An 18,561-nucleotide genomic window follows, 5' to 3' on the forward strand; every position below is an offset into this window, starting at 1 on the left:
TGCCAACCCGGTAGACTGCCACCAGGTCCTCGTTAGATATAAGCCTGGTCCATTAACGGGATTATATCGGGCCAGAAAACAGCCCAGATAGCATGTAATGTTACACCGAGACATGGACGTGTGGATTCGTAGATTGAGAGATAACGAACAACCCAAGATTAAATTGTATATTTAATCGCCTTAATGACACACTAGACAACAACACTATATACAATAACACATACACAAACACAGGTGATAGTACAGTCAAAATTAGCAGATAATGCGAAAGTCAGTCACTGGACAAATGTATAGACCTTGGTGCTCCAGTCACATGGCAGGCAGTCATGCTAGTGGAATTTCCTGGTCTCTTCTAACATGATACACGACGTGACCGCCCTTAAAAAAAAGATAATAGCTACTGCCCCTCACGGGAAATTAAACCTTGGTCGGTCACGCCCCTCCCACCCCCTGGGACCCCTCTCCTTGGGTATGGTAGCTAGAAATCTAAAATCCCAATATGGATCATAACTCCTCACGGGAAGGTCAAAGGGAGACGGTTCTGGTGCCGGGTCCCTAGTATATTTGGAGACCAAACATGGCGTTGCTACTTGGCTTACACAAGGAGTTATTCATGCCTTCCCTTCCCTATGTCCTATAAGTGAAGGAGGCCCAGGGTAACCTCAGGCTCGGCCCCAAGATCCCGAAGATGACATCGGTATATGGCTAGAATGTACAGTCATTTCATAACTCCTTATGAACTCACGGTTCCAGACTCTCTGGGGGTTTTCTTTGATGCTAGTTGACCAGCTCAGGCCACCAGCAGGGGGGTCATCCTGTCAGAGAGCTTGCTTCCAGTCCGGCTGCTGGAGGTGTGAAATATTAACACTTTCAGGCTTTGAGGCTGGGCCACCTTTTCCCTATGCCAGATGCTCATCACTCTTGACAGCAAATTGTCAGGCATCATATTATATCTTCCCATATTCCTCACATGTATGCTGCATCGTGGAGTAGACCCATTGACTTGAATGGGTCCGTGATCCTCAACATACGGCATAAGATAGGACACGTCCCATGTATCTTTTGCAGTGTGGAGGCATGGATTTGAAGCACACAGAAATGCATGGAAGCCCTTTTTAAAACTGTCCACTGTTTCTGCTGTGACCATCTCCTGAGGTAGACTATTCCACAGATTTACAGTTCTTACAGTAAATAATGCTTGATGCCTCTGGAGATTGAACTTTTTTTTCTTCTCCACTCGGAGGCAGTGCCCCCTTGTCTATTGAGAGTATTTCATATGAAACAGCTTTTTACCATATTTTTTGTATGGCACATTTATATATTTGTATAGATTAATCATGTCCCCCCTTAGACGTCTCTTCTCAAGACTAAATAAATGTAATTCTTTTAATCTTTCTTCATAACTAAGACCCTCCAGGCCCCTTATCAGTTTAGTCATCTCCTTTGTGCTTTTTTCCAGCTGCAGGGCATACTTTCTATGGATTGTGTCACGAACCAGCAGGTGTGAACCCACTGTGCCACGTGTCCTACCTCCTTTAAGGGCAGTCACAATACCCCTGATGGTGGGGATAGACTTTCCCAAGGGGAACACCAGTTGACTACCTCTTGAGGATGATAGGCACATGAGGCAGCTGGTCCAGGCGGACCTGGAGGTACCTGAGAAAGGTACCAGAGGTACAGGCATAGTCAGTAGGCTGAGTCATAACCAGGAGCAACAGTGCAAGACCAAAGGATGAGGCAGAGGCAAAGTCAGACAGGCAATAGGTGAGGGCAGGCAGCACAGGTATAGGTGAGGCAATCTGGGTCGGCAATAGGAGAGTCAAGGCAAGCAGGCAGGGATCAAACAGGTAGCAGAGTCCAAGAATACAAGTACGAGTCAGGAACACAAGCGGATTTAAGGAACCTTAGCAGGATACAAGGACCTTGACACTAAGGCATCTGGGAAGGGGGCTGAGCCACTTATATATGTGCAGGAGGGATAGGATTTGTTAGCGAGGTCACGTTATCCAACCCATAAAGCACAGGAAGTGACGCGCCCGCCCTTAAGGAAGTGCTGCAGAAAACAAGCAGCAAGCATACTGTGGCCAAGGCTGAGAGAAAACTGTGGAGGGGACAACAGTACCTACACAGACAGAGCCCAGGACTGCAGCGGTGAATGGGAAGCACTGGCAGTAGATCACCACTGAACACTGCACCTGCGGATCGCGGCGGTGAGCAGCGGAACAGTGGCGCACAGCAGCTGCTGTTACAGATTGGCACCCAGAACTGAACTGCATATTCCAGATGAGGCCGCACCAACGCTTTGTAAAGTGGTAATATTACATCCCTGCCCCGCGAGTCCATGCCTCGTTTAATGCATGACAATATCCTGGTGGCCTTAGAAGCAGCTAATTGACATTGTGCTGTAATTTAATCTATGATCTACAAGGACACCCAAATCCTTCTCTATAAGTGACTCTCCCAGTGTTACATCCCCTAGGACATATGAAGCACAGAGATTATTACTACCAAGATGCAGAACTTTACATTTGTCCACATTGAACCTCATTTGCCAAGTTGATGCCCAATCACTCAGAGCGTCCACGTCAGCTTGTAGTTTATGGACATCTTCCATAGACTGCACAGTACTACACAGTTTAGGCTACTTTTACACTTAGAAAGCAGACCTATAAAGGTTGAAGTTGAAGATATACTACACGTACAAAGTTTAAGTTTTAAAGAGTATAGAATTTAACGTGCTTAAATTTAAAACGATACCTTTATTATTCAACTGGGTTATAGAGCAAAAGGAGGTTTGCTCCAAGTGATATCCCGACTATGATACATACATTGGGACAAAGACTCCTCTTATAGAAAGGGAATAGATTCTAACATACGGTCAATAAAGTGCCGACTTGGTAAAAAAGAATGGGGGTGGTGGGTAGATGGATGGGAAAATACTCTTTCCCTAGATGACCCTCAAGATCTAAGATCCTGTGCCCAGGGTTGTCCCCTGATGGTGGAGACACCCTGTCCCCGTACCTAAGTCTCTTTATTGCCCTAAAAAGGGCCCCCCTCTGATCGGTGAGCACTTTTTTTCTCTGACATGGTGAGAGGTATTTACTTGTCCTCCACCATGTAACTTATATCTGATTTATTGTGTCTTTACCCACAGGTAATGTCTCCCTTGACAGAGGTTGCTCATCATCGTTATTAGCACCTAACAGGTTATATATATTATATAGGAGCTAAGTATCATTTTACGTTATCTGTTTATTTTTGTTGTTCCCTACGTTCCCATCACCTCCCGATGAGCTGCCATCTGCAGCTGAAACGCGTTGGGGTTGTTTTATTGTTTACACATGATTTCATCTGTATATTTGTGTTTTTTTGTTTTCCCTGGATTTATTTGCTTTCAATCCAGGTCTTCCAGTAGGGCCTTTTTAGGGCAATAAAGAGACTTAGGTACGGGGACAGGGTGTCTCCACCATCAGGGGACAACCCTGGGCACAGGATCTTAGATCTTGAGGGTCATCTAGGGAAAGAGTATTTTCCCATCCATCTACCCACCACCCCCATTCTTTTTTACCAAGTCGGCACTTTATTGACCGTATGTTAGAATCTATTCCCTTTCTATAAGAGGAGTCTTTGTCCCAATGTATGTATCATAGTCGGGATATCACTTGGAGCAAACCTCCTTTTGCTCTATAACCCAGTTGAATAATAAAGGTATCGTTTTAAATTTAAGCACGTTAAATTCTATACTACTTTTACACTTGCGGCAGAGTGATCCAGCAAGCAGTTCCGTCGCTGGAACGTATGCCAACTGATAGCATTTGTAAGACTGATCAGTTACATAGTTACATAGTTAATATGGTTGAAAAAAGACAAACGTCCATCAAGTTTAACCAAAGGATAGGTGGGGACGTGAAACCCAGAAGGAAGCGAGACTCAGATTTCTACAAGTTTTCATAGGCATTTATGTTTTTTACTTTTAAGAATTCATCTAAACCCCTTTTTGAAACTGTCCACTGTTCCTGCTGTGACCACGTCCTGAGGAAGTCTATTCCACAGATTCACAGTTCTTACAGTAAAGAAGCTTTGAGGCTTCTGGAGACTGAACCTTTTCCTCTCCAGTCGGAGGCAGCGCCCCCTTGTCTTTTGAGCAAATTTTTCATGGAACAGCTTTTTGACGTATTTTTTTCCTATGGCCCATTTATATACTTGTGCAGGTTAATCATGTCTCCCCTTAGACGTCTCTTCTTAAGACTAAATAAATTCAATTAATTTAATCTTTCTTCATAACCAAGACCCTCCTTGCCCTTTATCAGTTTAGTCTCTCTCCTATGTACTTTTTCCAGCTCCAGGGCGTCCTTTCAATGGACTGGTGCCCAGAACTGGTCTGCGTATTCCAGATAAGGCCGCACCAGCGCTTTGTAAAGTGGTAGCAATCTACTATCCACAAGGACACCCAAATCCTTCTCTATAAGTGACTCTCCCAGTGCTACATCACCTAGGACAGTGATGGCGAACCTATGGCACGGGTGCCTGAGGCGGCACTCAAAGCCCTCTCTGTGGGCACCCTGGAAAAAGTCTATGCTTTAGACTTTTCTGTCATTCATCAGCAAGAGGATCGACTATGAATATGAATATAGGCAGGCTATTATGGCTAAATGATAAGGTACATGGAAGATATACTATATTGGACTGTAGTATTCAGGTTCAATTGCCGCACTGGCACTTTGCAATAAATCAGTGGGTTTTGGGTTGCAGTTTGGGCACTCGGTCTCTAAAAGGTTCACCATCACTGACCTAGGACATATGAAGCACAGCGATTATTACTGCCAAGATGCAGAATTTTACATTTGTCCACATTGAACCTCATTTGCCAAGTTAATGCCCAATCACTCAGAGTGTCCCAGTCAGCTTGTAGTGTGTGGACATCTTCCATAGACCGTACAGTTCTACACAGCTTAGTGTCATCTGCAAAAGTAGATATGATGCTATTAATCCCATCCTCAATATCATTAATAAATAAATTAAATAATAAAGGTCCCAGCACTGAACCTTGGGGTCACCACTTATAACCTGGGACCATTCTCACCTCTAGGTCAGTGTTCACACTGGCATTTGGCTTCGGTCAGACAGCCTCCTAGCTGTGACCAGTGTAACCCACCAGTCCTCCTGGTGGAAGCAGCAAAATACCTTGGGGGATATGGTTCAGCAGTCCTCCTGACTCTGAACGTTCGACACCTCTATTCTTCAGGTGTCGCTGGGTCCCCCCAAACTCAGGCTTCCTCAGCCTTGGGTCCCCCCACAACTCTCTGGACACGGTCCTTCAGCCAGTTTTCAATCCAATTACAGACTATACTTTCCAAGCCTATAGACCTTACTTTAATTATTAAGCGTTTATGAGGGACAGTATCAAAAGCCTTAGCTAAATCCAGAAACACTACATCCACAGCCGCCCCTCTGTCCAGGCTACTACTCACCTCCTCATAAAAACAAATCAGGTTAGTCTAACAACTTCTGTCCTTGGTAAACTCATGCTGGTTATCACTTATAATATTATTTATAGTCACATACTTCTGTATATAGTCCCTTAAGATTCCTTCAAACATTTTTCCTACAACAGAAGTTAAACTAACTGGTCTATAATTACCTGTAGAGGACCTGGAGCACTTTTTGAATATGGTCACAATATTTGCCTTTCGTCAGTCACTTAGCAATGTACCAGTCCCTAGAGAATCTCTATAAATTATAAACAGGGGCACAGCAATGACTGAACAGAGTTTTTTAAGAACTAGGTGTAATAAATCTGGACCCGGAGCTTTGTTCACATTTACTTTATTTAACTTAGCTTGGACCATATCTACAGTTAGCCACTTGAGTATATTACTGGATGTTCTAACAGCCCTGGCTCCACCGATATTAACTCCTTTCTCGTATTTTGTATACACACAGTGTGAGGCAGTGACAGGCCTTATATATGAAGAGGGAACATATGTGTCTCCTAGAATGGTGCAAGAAACCTATTAGAGGAAATGTATGGTATGATTCCTCACGATCACCGGGTCTGAGGTGAGGCCAGGTGCGATAATCACTTGGGAATAAAGCAATCCTCAGAGTGGAGAATGAGGAGGAAGCCTGCAGAGGGCCTGTGTGGTTCCAGCCAGGAGTGTTGGGCGGCCACAAGGCTGAGGAAGCCTGAGTTTGGGGGGACCCAGCGACACCTGAAGAATAGAGGTGTCGAACGTTCAGAGTCAGGAGGACTGCTGAACCATATCCCCCAAGGTATTTTGCTGCTTCCACCAGGAGGACTGGTGGGTTACACTGTTCACAGCTAGGAGACTGTCTGACCGAAGCCAAATGCCAGTGTGAACACTGACCTAGAGGTGAGTTAGGGAGACCTCTGTATAGTGAGTGCCTAGCCGGGCAAGCGTTTATTGTTTTGTGTTGATGTAACACATTGTGATGTGAAGCTGCGACTTCATGGTGCCAAGTAACGCCAAACTTGGAAGTGTGATGTGCTGTGTGACAAAACCCCTGTTTGATGATAAGTCTGTCATTGCCGACACCTATGAGAGAGCATGAGCCTTACAAGAGCTGAAACATTTAGTAACTCTGCCTTTTCCTGTTCTTCAGTGACTATCCCCCCTTTATTGCTGTGACGAAACCAACCTCGCCACAGTGTTTTGGAGGGGGCTGGTTGCCAGCCTCCTGCCTCAGGAGCCTGGAGCCTTGTAGTAGGTCCAGCGTGGGTGGAGGACGGTGAGACCCCAACCAAGCTACGGCGGTTCGTGGGGTCTGCAGTGCGTACGGTGTCAAGTGGAGTGCTTGGAGTCCTCGGAAAGCACTAGGAGCATCTAGCAACGGAGGCACTCAGTCGGGGTGCCAGGTGTTCCGTTACAATCGCTATGCTCAGCCGAACACAGCGTGTGCTCAAGCGCAATGCTCAAGTCAGTGTGTTTAAATGTTATTTAGCATCTATTTCTGAAACGTTTCTGCCAGGATTTCACCTCCTAACCTCTTGTACATTAGAGGCAAGGACCTTATCAACTCAGCTATAAAGCTGAATGCTAAACTACGTAAAAAAAACAAATTTACTCATAGAAGTTTCTGATGTCGTGAGCATTCCTATTCAGCAGAAGACTTATTTTTTTTATTTCTGTGCAGGTTAACATGAATCTGTATAGTGTAGTGGTTAACATCCTTGCCTCTAATGTACAAGGTTGGGAGTTCAAATCGTGGCAGAAACATTTATATATATATATATATATTTATATGTTTTTAGCCATAATATATTTACATATATTATTATATATTTAGAATATATTGTATATTATAATATATCTAAATTTATTATCGCTAAAAACATCAGTAGTAGTTTCCCACATATTCTGCATTCATATACAGTACAGACCAAAAGTTTGGACACACCTTCTCATTCAAAGAATTTTCTTTATTTTCATGACTATGAAAATTGTAGATTCACACTGAAGGCATCAAAACTATGAATTAACACATGTGGAATTATATACATAACAAAAAAGTGTGAAACAACTGAAAATATGTCATATTCTAGGTTCTTCAAAGTAGCCACCTTTTGCTTTGATTACTGCTTTGCACACTCTTGGCATTCTCTTGATGAGCTTCAAGAGGTAGTCACCTGAAATGGTTTTCACTTCACAGGTGTGCCCTGTCAGGTTTAATAAGTGGGATTTCTTGCCTTATAAATGGGGTTGGGACCATCAGTTGCGTTGTGGAGAAGTCAGGTGGATACACAGCTGATAGTCCTACTGAATAGACTGTTAGAATTTGTATTATGGCAAGAAAAAAGCAGCTAAGTAAAGAAAAACGAGTGGCCATCATTACTTTAAGAAATGAAGGTCAGTCAGTCCAAAAATTGGGAAAACTTTGAAAGTGTCCCCAAGTGCAGTCACAAAAACCATCAAGCGCTACAAAGAAACTGGCTCACATGCGGACCTGCCCCAGGAAAGGAAGACCAAGAGTCACCTCTGCTGCGGAGGATAAGTTCATCCGAGTCACCAGCCTCAGAAATCGCAGGTTACAGCAGCTCAGATTAGAGACCAGGTCAATGCCACACAGAGTTCTAGCAGCAGACACATCTCTAGAACAACTGTTAAGAGGAGACTGTGTGAATCAGGCCTTCATGGTAGAATATCTGCTAGGAAACCACTGCTAAGGACAGGCAACAAGCAGAAGAGACTTGTTTGGGCTAAAGAACACAAGGAATGGACATTAGACCAGTGGAAATCTGTGCTTTGGTCTGATGAGTCCAAATTTGAGATCTTTGGTTCCAACCACCGTGTCTTTGTGCGACGCAGAAAAGGTGAACGGATGGACTCTACATGCCTGGTTCCCACCGTGAAGCATGGAGGAGGAGGTGTGATGGTGTGGGGGTGCTTTGCTGGTGACACTGTTGGGGATTTATTCAAAATTGAAGGCATACTGAACCAGCATGGCTACCACAGCATCTTGCAGCGGCATGCTATTCCATCCGGTTTGCGTTTAGTTGGACCATCATTTATTTTTCAACAGGACAATGACCCCAAACACACCTCCAGGCTGTGTAAGGGCTATTTGACCATGAAGGAGAGTGATGGGGTGCTGCGCCAGATGACCTGGCCTCCACAGTCACCGGACCTGAACCCAATCGAGATGGTTTGGGGTGAGCTGGACCGCAGAGTGAAGGCAAAAGGGCCAACAAGTGCTAAGCATCTCTGGGAACTCCTTCAAGACTGTTGGAAGACCATTTCAGGTGACTACCTCTTGAAGCTCATCAAGAGAATGCCAAGAGTGTGCAAAGCAGTAATCAAAGCAAAAGGTGGCTACTTTGAAGAACCTAGAATATGACATATTTTCAGTTGTTTCACACTTTTTTGTTATGTATATAATTCCACATGTGTTAATTCATAGTTTTGATGCCTTCAGTGTAGTGTGAATCTACAATTTTCATAGTCAGGAAAATAAAGAAAACTCTTTGAATGAGAAGGTGTGTCCAAACTTTTGGTCTGTACTGTATATCAAAAGTATGATTTTATATATATATATATATATATATAGTGGATATAAAAAGTCTACACACCCCTGTTAAAATGTCAGGTTTCTGTGATGTAAAAAAATGAAACAAAGATAAATCATTTCAGAATTTTTTCCACCTTTAATGTGACCCATAAACTGTACAACTCAATTGAAAAACAAACTGAAATCTTTTAGGTAGAGGAAACCAATGAATTTGAAACTGGGGAGGGAGGGGGCTCTGCCCCCTGCTGCCTGGTAGCAGCTGTTCTCTTACAGGGGGCTATGATACGCACTGTATTAGGCTCCATTCACACGTCCGCAATGTGTTTTGCGGATACACGGAGACACGGATCCGCAAATCACGGAAAGCGGCAATGTGCGTTCCGCATTTTGCGGACTGCACATTGCCGACATAATAGAATATGCCTGTTCTTGTCCGCAATTGCGGACAAGAATAGGACATGTTCTATTTTTTTGCAGAAAACGGAAGCACGGATGCGGAAGTGCGGATCTGCAAATGTGGATGTGGACAGCACATTCCGTCCCCATAGAGAATGAATGGGTCCGCACCCTTTCCGCAAAATTGCGGAAAGGATGCGGACCCATTTTGCGGACGTGTGAATGGAGCCTTAAAGCTCTGAAAAAGCTGTATGCAGACGGATCTGTGGATACGTCTGTGCTGAAGTAGCCTACGCGGATGGCAATCTTGTTTGCCTCCATGTTTTGTCACGGACCCATTGACTTGAATGGGTCCGTGAACCGTTGTCCGTCAAAAAAATAGGACAGGTCTTATTTTTTTGATGGACAGGAAACACAGGATCACGGACGCGGATGACAAACGGTGCATTTTCTGAGTTTTCAACTGACCCAATGGGTCCGCAGAAAATCACGGAAAACGGAACAATGGACACGGAAGCACACAACGGTCGTGTGCATGAGGCCTAAAGGTGGAAAAAGTTCTGAAATGATTTATCTTTGTCTCATTTTTTTACAGCACAGAAACCTGACATTTTAACAGGGGTGTGTAGACTTTTTATATCCACTGTATATATATATATATATATATATATATATATATAATATTATTTTTCTTTTGTAATTGCACATTTATTTTGTGCTATACATTTTTTACAATTACAAAAAAAAATTCTGCCAGGATTTGAACTCCCAACCACTATACTATACATGTTAACCTGCACAGAAATATAAAATAAGTCTTCTGCTGAATAGGAATACTCACTACATCAGAAACTTCTATGAGGTTTTTCTGACACAGTTTAGCATTCAGCTTTATAGCTGAGTGGATAAGGTCCTTGCCTCTAATGTACACTGTTGGTAGTTCAAATCCTGGCAGAAGCTTTTCAGAAACTAGATTTAAATACACTGGGGTGTCCCAAAGTACTGACTCCATATATGGATATAGCTACAGTATATATGGAGTCAGAGCAGGGACTCCAAAGCCGAACTAGAGTCCCGACACCCTCCCCTCTACAGAGCAGGGGGTGCCTGGGGTTCTCCGATTGACTTCCATGGTGCTCAGTTAACACTACCCCTTTACCATTATTTAGGGGACCTACCTGCTCTGGTGTTGTGTTTTTTAGCATGTATATATTTATATAATTTTTGGAGATTTTTTTTTCTGCTCTCTTTGGCCACTTGCCAACCATTTTGTATTTTGTTAAATGTCCTTTTTGTCATATGTTGCCCTTTTACAGTAGCTGTTTCCTACAGGAATACATTTTGTAGTGTAATTATCCATTGTGAATTTAAAGCTCTCCCATTTATCCTCTGTATTATTTGGTAATAGTTGCTTCTATTCAATTCCCTGAAATGATGCCCTCAACACAGGAAATTGGACTTTTAAAAAAAAACTAAAACTACAAAAATTATATTTTTTATTGCAACACAATATGTTAGGAAATAAAATATTTTACATCAGGAACAAATAGATAAAATAGTTAAATATTTAGAGCAAATGAAAAAAAGTCTAAATAAAAAAAAAAAAAATTTCCCAGCAAAACAGTTTAGAAATTTTAGATTTTTTTTTTTGCCATGATCCACCAACCCATATGTTTGATGTGGGAATTTTGACATCCTAATATTTCTTAGCAATTTCAACATTATTATTATTATTACATTAAACGATAGGCAAGTTTTTGAAAGACCTTTTTGACTGTATTTTTTATTTCTTCCGTTCTCAGGCAGAAGATGATGGGACTTGTAAAATGTGGCACAAATGTGTAAATGCAGATAAGCAAGACATTGACATCGGCGTTGGAAAAGAGCTGAAATTGATTGTAGGCATAAACTGCCAACCTGGGCACAAAGTACAGAAAAATAACAAGTCCATGAGTGGTGCAGGTATAAAAAACTTTTTGCCAGTTTTCTCCGGCCATTAGGTGAATCTTCCATATAATGAACACATAGGAGAATATAATGAAAGATAATGGAAGAAGATGGACGACTAGAGCGATATTAAAGACGTTACGTCTGGTGGTGAAGGAGTTAACACAGGATAAGATGGCTACGGGTGTGAGGGAACAAAAGCAGTTCTTGATTTCATTTGGTCCACAGTATGGAAGGCTGGCCCCCATGATTGCAATCGCGATACCAATCACTGAGGTGATCAACCAAAAAATGAAGCAGAACAGTAAAACTACTCTGTTAGTGATGATGGAACAGTAATGTAGAGGTCTACAAATGGCGACAAAGCGGTCGATAGCCATCAGCATGATAATAAATGAGTCTAGGGAGCCCAAAGTATGGACAAAAAACATCTGAAAAAAGCAAAAAATGAAGGACAAGGAACTATCACCAAACCAATACTTGGCAATGATTTTTGGTAAGGTCAGTGTGTCAAATATGAGGTCAGAGAGAGCCAGGTTTCCGATGATGATGTACATGGGTTGATGCAGGTGTTCTAGAAAAATTATCAGACCTATCACTATAACATTGGAGAACAACGAGACATTGTAGATCAGAAAGAAGCTCATAGAAATAGCTATATGAAATTTTTCAGCGATGCCGGGAAATCCGAGAAGGACAAACTCTAAGACGTTGCTTTGATTGACCATCATCTCTTCAGAAAGCTTTAAGAAACAGCGCTGCGAAAACAAACAAAAAATATTTCAAAGTATAAAAGCAGAACATAGAACATTGCTAACGAAAAACGCTCTTGAAGACTTCAAATGATAATTTGGATTTTTATGGACTTTTCTTAGTCTAAGTTATAATAAGCAACCATGGAGCCCATGACTAAACTGAAATGAAGCCTTTCTCCACCATGACGTCAGCGAGTTCAGACACTGGAAAATTCTGTAGTGATTCCTGGTCTTTTTTTTGGTCTATTCCTCCCTTTTTTTGACCACTTGGTTCTTTGTATTACATATTCAGGTGCCTCCGATTATGTTTCCATTTTCTGTAATCCAGATTTCTTCCTCGCCTAGGTCCCTAAACAGTAGACATGGACCTTCTCAGTTGAGGAGACCATTGCTTTAATGCTTCCTCTACTGCTTTTCTCAGGAAATAGAAAATATTATATAGTCTAAAATTTTCATTACATTTTCTTTCGTCTAGATGCCTGGCTTGTAGCTTGTTTCACTTATGATGTAATACATTGGCTGCTAGTTTCTCCCACCTGCCCATTCAACAGTGCTCGCTCCCATCCTTCATGCTATTGTGCAGACTCCTGGGGTATGTCCTGCTCATACTCAGTCCACCTTTCCTTTCTTCCTGCCTCCTCTTGCCACATAATTTGCACTGCGTAGAAAATAGAAACCAGCAGGAGTATCCTGTGTATGCCCAGTGTATCTCTGCATCACTACTTTGCATTCAGCTTTTGGGGCCTCTGTTTCTCTGCCCACACTCCCGAAGAAACGCTCGGCGCAAGTACATTCTGAAATCCCTCCTGCGCCCAGCCCTAACTCCTTCATCATTCAGCACCTGTCTTGTGGCAGAAAAACAAAGGGCCCTAAAGCTTATAAAGTAGTGGAGCATGCGCAGGACGCTCCCAATGGCATCTGCACATTTAAAATGATGAAGCATGAGGAGGAAGGAGAAAAGGAGAGATGAATGAGACTAAGAATGAGCAGGACGTACCCCAAGAGTTTGCTCAATAACATGAAGGATGGGGGCATGCACAGGTGAATGGACAGGTGGGAGAAACTAGCAGCCAATATACATAGTTACATAGTTAATACGATTGAAAAAAAGACATCAGTTCATCAACTTCAACCAAGGAATAGGTGGGGATGCTAATCCCAGAAGGAAGTGAGACTCAGATTTCTACACATTTTCATAAGCATTGATGTCATTTAATTTTAAGAATTTATCTAAAATCTTTTTAAAACTGTCCACTGTTTCTGCTGTGACCACTTCCTGAGTAGTCTATTCCACAGATTCATAGTTCTTACAGTAAAGAAGTTTTGACGCTTCTGGAGACAGAATTTTTTCTTCTCCAGTCGGAGGCAGCGCCCCCTTGTCTTTTCAGAGAATTTTACGTGCACCAGTTTTTTACCGTATTTTTTGTATGGCCCATTAATATATTTGTATAGGTTAATCATGTCTCCCCTTAGATGTCTCTTCTCAAGACTAAATAAATGTAATTCTTTAAATTCTTCTTCATAACTAAGACCCTCCATTCCCCTTATCAGTTTAGTCGCTCTCCTCTGTACTTTTTCCAGCTGCAGTGCCTCCTTTCTATGGACTGGTGCCCAGAACTGAACTGCATATTCCAGATGAGGCCGCACCAACGCTTTGTAAAGTGGTAATATTACATCCCTGCCCCGCGAGTCCAGGCCTTGTTTAATGCATGACAATATCCTGGTAGTCTTAGAGGCAGCTGATTGACATTGTATGCTGTTATTTAATCTATGATCTACAAGGACACTCAAATCCTTCTCTATAAGTGACTCTCCCAGTGTTACCTAGGACATATGAAGCACAAAGATTATTACTACCAAGATGCAGAACATTACATTTATCCACATTGAACCTCATTTGCCAAGTTGATGCCCAATCACTCAGAGTGTTCAAGTCAGCTTGTAGTTTATGGACATCTTCCATAGACTGCACAGTACTACACAGCTTAGTGTCATCTGCAAATAATATAAATGGTCCTATTAATCCCATCCTCAATATCCAAATTAAATTAAATAATAGAGAACCCAGCACTCAACCCTGGGGTCACCACTTATAACCCGGGACCATTCTGAATAGGAATCATTGACCACAACTCTCTGGACACGGTCCTTCAGACAGTTCTCAATCCAATTACAGACTATACTTTCCAAGCCTATAGACCTTACTTTACCTATTAAACGACTATGAGGGACAGGATCAAAAGCCTCTGCAAAATCCAGAAACACTACATCCACAGCCGCCCCTCTGTCGAGGCTTCTACTCACCTCACTACATCCACAGCCGCCCCTCTGTCCAGGCTTCTACTCACCTCACTACATCCACAGCCGCCCCTCTGTCCAGGCTTCTACTCACCTCACTACTTCCACAGCCGCCCCTCTGTCCAGGCTTCTAATCACCTCACTACATACACAGCCGCCCCTCTGTCCAGGATACTACTCACCTCACTACATCCACAGCCGCCCCTCTGTCCAGGCTTCTACTCACCTCACTACATCCATAGCCGCTCCTCTGTCCAGGCTTCTACTCACCTCACTACTTCCACAGCCGCCCCTCTGTCCAGGATACTACTCACCTCCTCATAAAAACAAATCAGGTTGGTCTGACAACTTCTGTTCTTGGTAAACCCATGTTGGTTGTCACTTATAATATTATTTATAGTCACATACTCCTGTATATAGTCCCTTAAGAGTCCTTCAAACATTTTTCCCACGACAGAAGTTAACTAACTGGTCTATAATTACCTGTTGAGGCCCTAGATCCCTTTTTTGAATATGGGTACCACATTTGCCTTGCGCCAGTCACTTGGCACTGTACCAGTACCTAGAGAATCTTTCAAAATTATAAACAGGGGCACAACAATGACTGAACTGAGCTCTTTAAGAACTCTTGGGTGTAATCCATCTGGATAAGGAGCCTAGTTCACATTTACCTTATTTATCTTATCTTGGACCATATCTACAGTTAGTCCAATTGAGTATATTACTGGATGTTCTAACAGCCCCAGCACCACAGATATCAGCTCATTTCTCTTCTTTTGTATATACAGAGCTAAAATAACATTTAGTAACTCTGTCTTTTCCTTATCATTGGTGACTACCGTACCTTTACCATTATTTAGGGACCTACCTGCTCAGACCTAGGTTTTTTAGCATTTATATATTTAAAGGGGTTCTGCACTTTCAATTAACTGATGATCTAACCTCTGGATAGATCATCAGCTTCTGATTGGCGGAGGTCCGAAACCCGGGACCCCCACCGATCAGCTGTTTAAGAAGGCAGCGGCGCTCCAGCGGCGCTGCGGCCTTCTCACTGTTTACCAGCCGGGCCGCCCGCCCACCCACTGACGTCATGACTAGTATCAACTAGCGTGGGTGGGGCTAAGCTCCATTCAAGTGAACAGAGCTTAGCCCCGCCCACGCTAGTTGATACTAGTCGTGACGTATGGGGGAATATAATTATATTGTGGTCACTATTACCTAGTATTTCTTGAACAGTAACATTTCCAACAAGCTCTGCGTCATTAGAAATTACCAGATCCAACAGAGCATCGCCCCTAGTGGGAGCTTCTACAAACTGGCCCATAAAGTGGTCCTGCAGCAAGTTGAGGAATCTTCTCCCCTTTGCGGTTGAGACATAACCATGACCCCAAGTTAAAATCTTGCAGCACCAGCCGTCCAGCCAGTAGCGGTAGTAGTAGCAGCCTGCAGTTCTCCCTGGCTTACGGTAGGCACCACATTATTATTAAGGAGAAGAGGATGTGATTGTGAATTGGATGGCTGACACCTCATTTCAGTCATAGTCTGACACTGTGTCTTGGAGCCAGGGGTCACACCGTTCCTCCTGCTTCTCCTCCTTGCAGCCCCAAAAAAGCCTTTCAGTGACGTCCTCTTTGTCTTCACTGCACACTCCTAAGAAGAGGCAACAAAACCCCACCATGGCCTACCACAGATAGTCAAGAGAGTCTGCCTGTTGACGACCTATCTGAGAACACTCAGCATTTTGACTGCCCTGAGGAGGAGGTTCAGGGGGGAAAGGACCCCATGCATGGCTGTGTTATTTCTTGTAGTAGTGGCTGCTGCAGCCACAGTGTGATGGTGTAGGCAGGCAACAGTTGCAGTCAGGGCAAAAACAGAGCAGGGAGGGCGGCCAAGGAGCTCACAAGTTCACAGTCTTATAAAAGTGGTGGGGAGGGTGAGGACTCTGATGATGATGATTGTGTGTTGGACAGGACCTGGAAGCTGAATCAGAGTGCTGAGGAGGAGGGTGGTGGTAGAAGCAACAATAAAGAGCAGAGGCAACATATGACCAAAACTTCCCAAAAAATTACCAGATCCAGATCTTGTTCTATTATGGTCAGCTCGGAAACTGGTGATGCCGCTGATACTGTGGGTACATGCTCAAAACATTCTAGACCTAACCCAAGCCTCTATGATGTCAGAGGGTCTATAGTTTATATTCCTCTGAAATTCCACCCATAAGGTTTCCACATCCTCACCATCCTCTTTCACACTTGTCTTCAGATCACTCCTCACATACAGGCACACACCACCGCCTTTTCTATTGGCCCTGTCTTTCCTAAATAGTGCATTACATCATAAGAATAAGGACAGCCACTGTTGATATCTGACAATACACACAAACAACAATCTACAAGCCAAGTATCTAGACAAAAGGTAATGTATACACTGTAGCTAGATTGTAACATAAAGCAGAGAGATGAAATAGAAGAGTGGACAACCCTTTTAAGTATCCTGGCTCTCTCCAACAGTTGATGTAGGGTTTCAACAAGCTCGCTCGCTGGAAATAGGTGGAGATATACTTACCTTCCCAATTCAAAACAGATTCCAACCCAAATTAACAGTATGAGCATATTAATACCAAAGTCATAAAGAATAGCTGTCAGCTGACAAGTATTGGAAGCATATGGACAATCTAAAACAACGTATGATGGGACACTAATGTGTATAGGCAAAAAATCCACTCTTCCTCTCACCTGTGATTTCAAAGGTGTATGGATCAAGGAGGATGACTTGTGCAGGTTGTATGGGCCGATAGAGTGGGAGAGCTCCAGGTTGTACTGGTCTTATACAGGGGAAAGTCTTCTCTTCAAAGCCACCATAACACTAACAAACAATAAAGTGGGACACTGATAAAAAAAATTACTTTCTATTGCATGAATGATGAAAGTAATGGTAATGCGTCAGCACAGCAGTCAGTCCAGATTTATTATTTTTCTATATGGTCCAGTCTTCTCAAAGAACAATCTTGGACCTACTTGAGTTTTTCAGATTCTAGAACCTTGTGCCCGTTGTCATGGGCCTATATGTGATAACGTCAACATCATCAGTATTGGATTAGAAGCAAAGCACAAAGGTCATGTACCTCAAGCTCTTTGGAGGCCCAACTGGAGGCCCAACCTCAGAACTTAGTGGGCCTCCAGTACTCTCCCTCCCTGCCCAGACCAGTTGTGTCTATCCCTTTATTACATTCTTCAAGTAAATGACCCAGGAACCAACTATGCAATGAGGCCTGAACACCTGTAAACTTAAAGAGCCCAACATTTCAAAGGTGGGACCCTTTCAAAAATTTTCTATGGGAATCAGCATGCCTCTTGTAGTCATTATTTATATAGGTAGTGTATATACAGTATTACTCACCTTCGGGATCTAGTTTCAGGAAGACTAGGGTGCCATGATGATCTTTTCCAGTGGCAAACCTATTTCCACAACTCTCTGAGAACACAGAAACATGGCCACCCTTTCTCTGTGTGCCTGCTATAGAGGGTTGGGGAGATTTTTTGCCCACAGGTCTTCACGAAATTTTATCCAGCCTTGTACTGTGTATGTTTGAGCATGCCATGAAGGTAGGAGAAAAAAAATAAAATATAATGGCCCCATAACCTAAAGTGTCCCTGTACAGTTACATATCAAAAGTTTTGATTGGTGAGGGTCCAAGTTCTGAGATTTAGTGCCAAGAGTGCTCTATCTACAGCAGCAAGAAGAATAGCGCATTCTAGTGGTCAGTGGGGGTCCCCTACAACAAAGTTTTTTGAAACTACATTTAAAATCTTATGCTATCTTGTTATCTTATGCTAGCAATAAGGCCACTTAATGGTCAAGTTCCATAGTGGGACAAAAAAATATAAATAAAATGTTTGAAAGAAAGTTAAATAGAAGCAAAAAGTACTACAAAAATAAAAATTTTCCTAATTGATAGTTTAAAAGTGTTAAAAAAATGAAATCATATGTACAGTATTTGCAGTGCTTGGTAAGAACGTGACATTAATGACGTGTATCCTCCATGGTAAACTCTGTGAAAAAAAAATAAACAATTCCAGAATGGCTGTTTTTGGACATCCTCTTCCCCACAAAACGAAATAAAAATGAAATAAAAATT

At 42.7% G+C, this 18,561-nt stretch overlaps 1 protein-coding gene across 1 annotated transcript; it reads right to left on the reverse strand.

Moving 5' to 3' along the window:
- Positions 1 to 4,232: 4,232 nt before the first annotated feature.
- LOC122933101 (olfactory receptor 6B1-like) lies at positions 4,233 to 12,098 on the reverse strand (the record flags this gene model as incomplete). The annotated part of the gene is made up of 2 exons (XM_044287869.1): positions 11,182 to 12,098; positions 4,233 to 4,260 (listed from the first exon to the last, which is right to left on the reverse strand). Coding segments are annotated over exons 1-2 (945 nt in total), but the record flags the coding sequence as incomplete, so codon positions are not given.
- Between the last annotated feature and the right edge of the window lie 6,463 nt (positions 12,099 to 18,561).

Source organism: Bufo gargarizans, chromosome 3, assembly GCF_014858855.1.
Source record: "Bufo gargarizans isolate SCDJY-AF-19 chromosome 3, ASM1485885v1, whole genome shotgun sequence".
Lineage (NCBI taxonomy): Eukaryota > Metazoa > Chordata > Amphibia > Anura > Bufonidae > Bufo > Bufo gargarizans.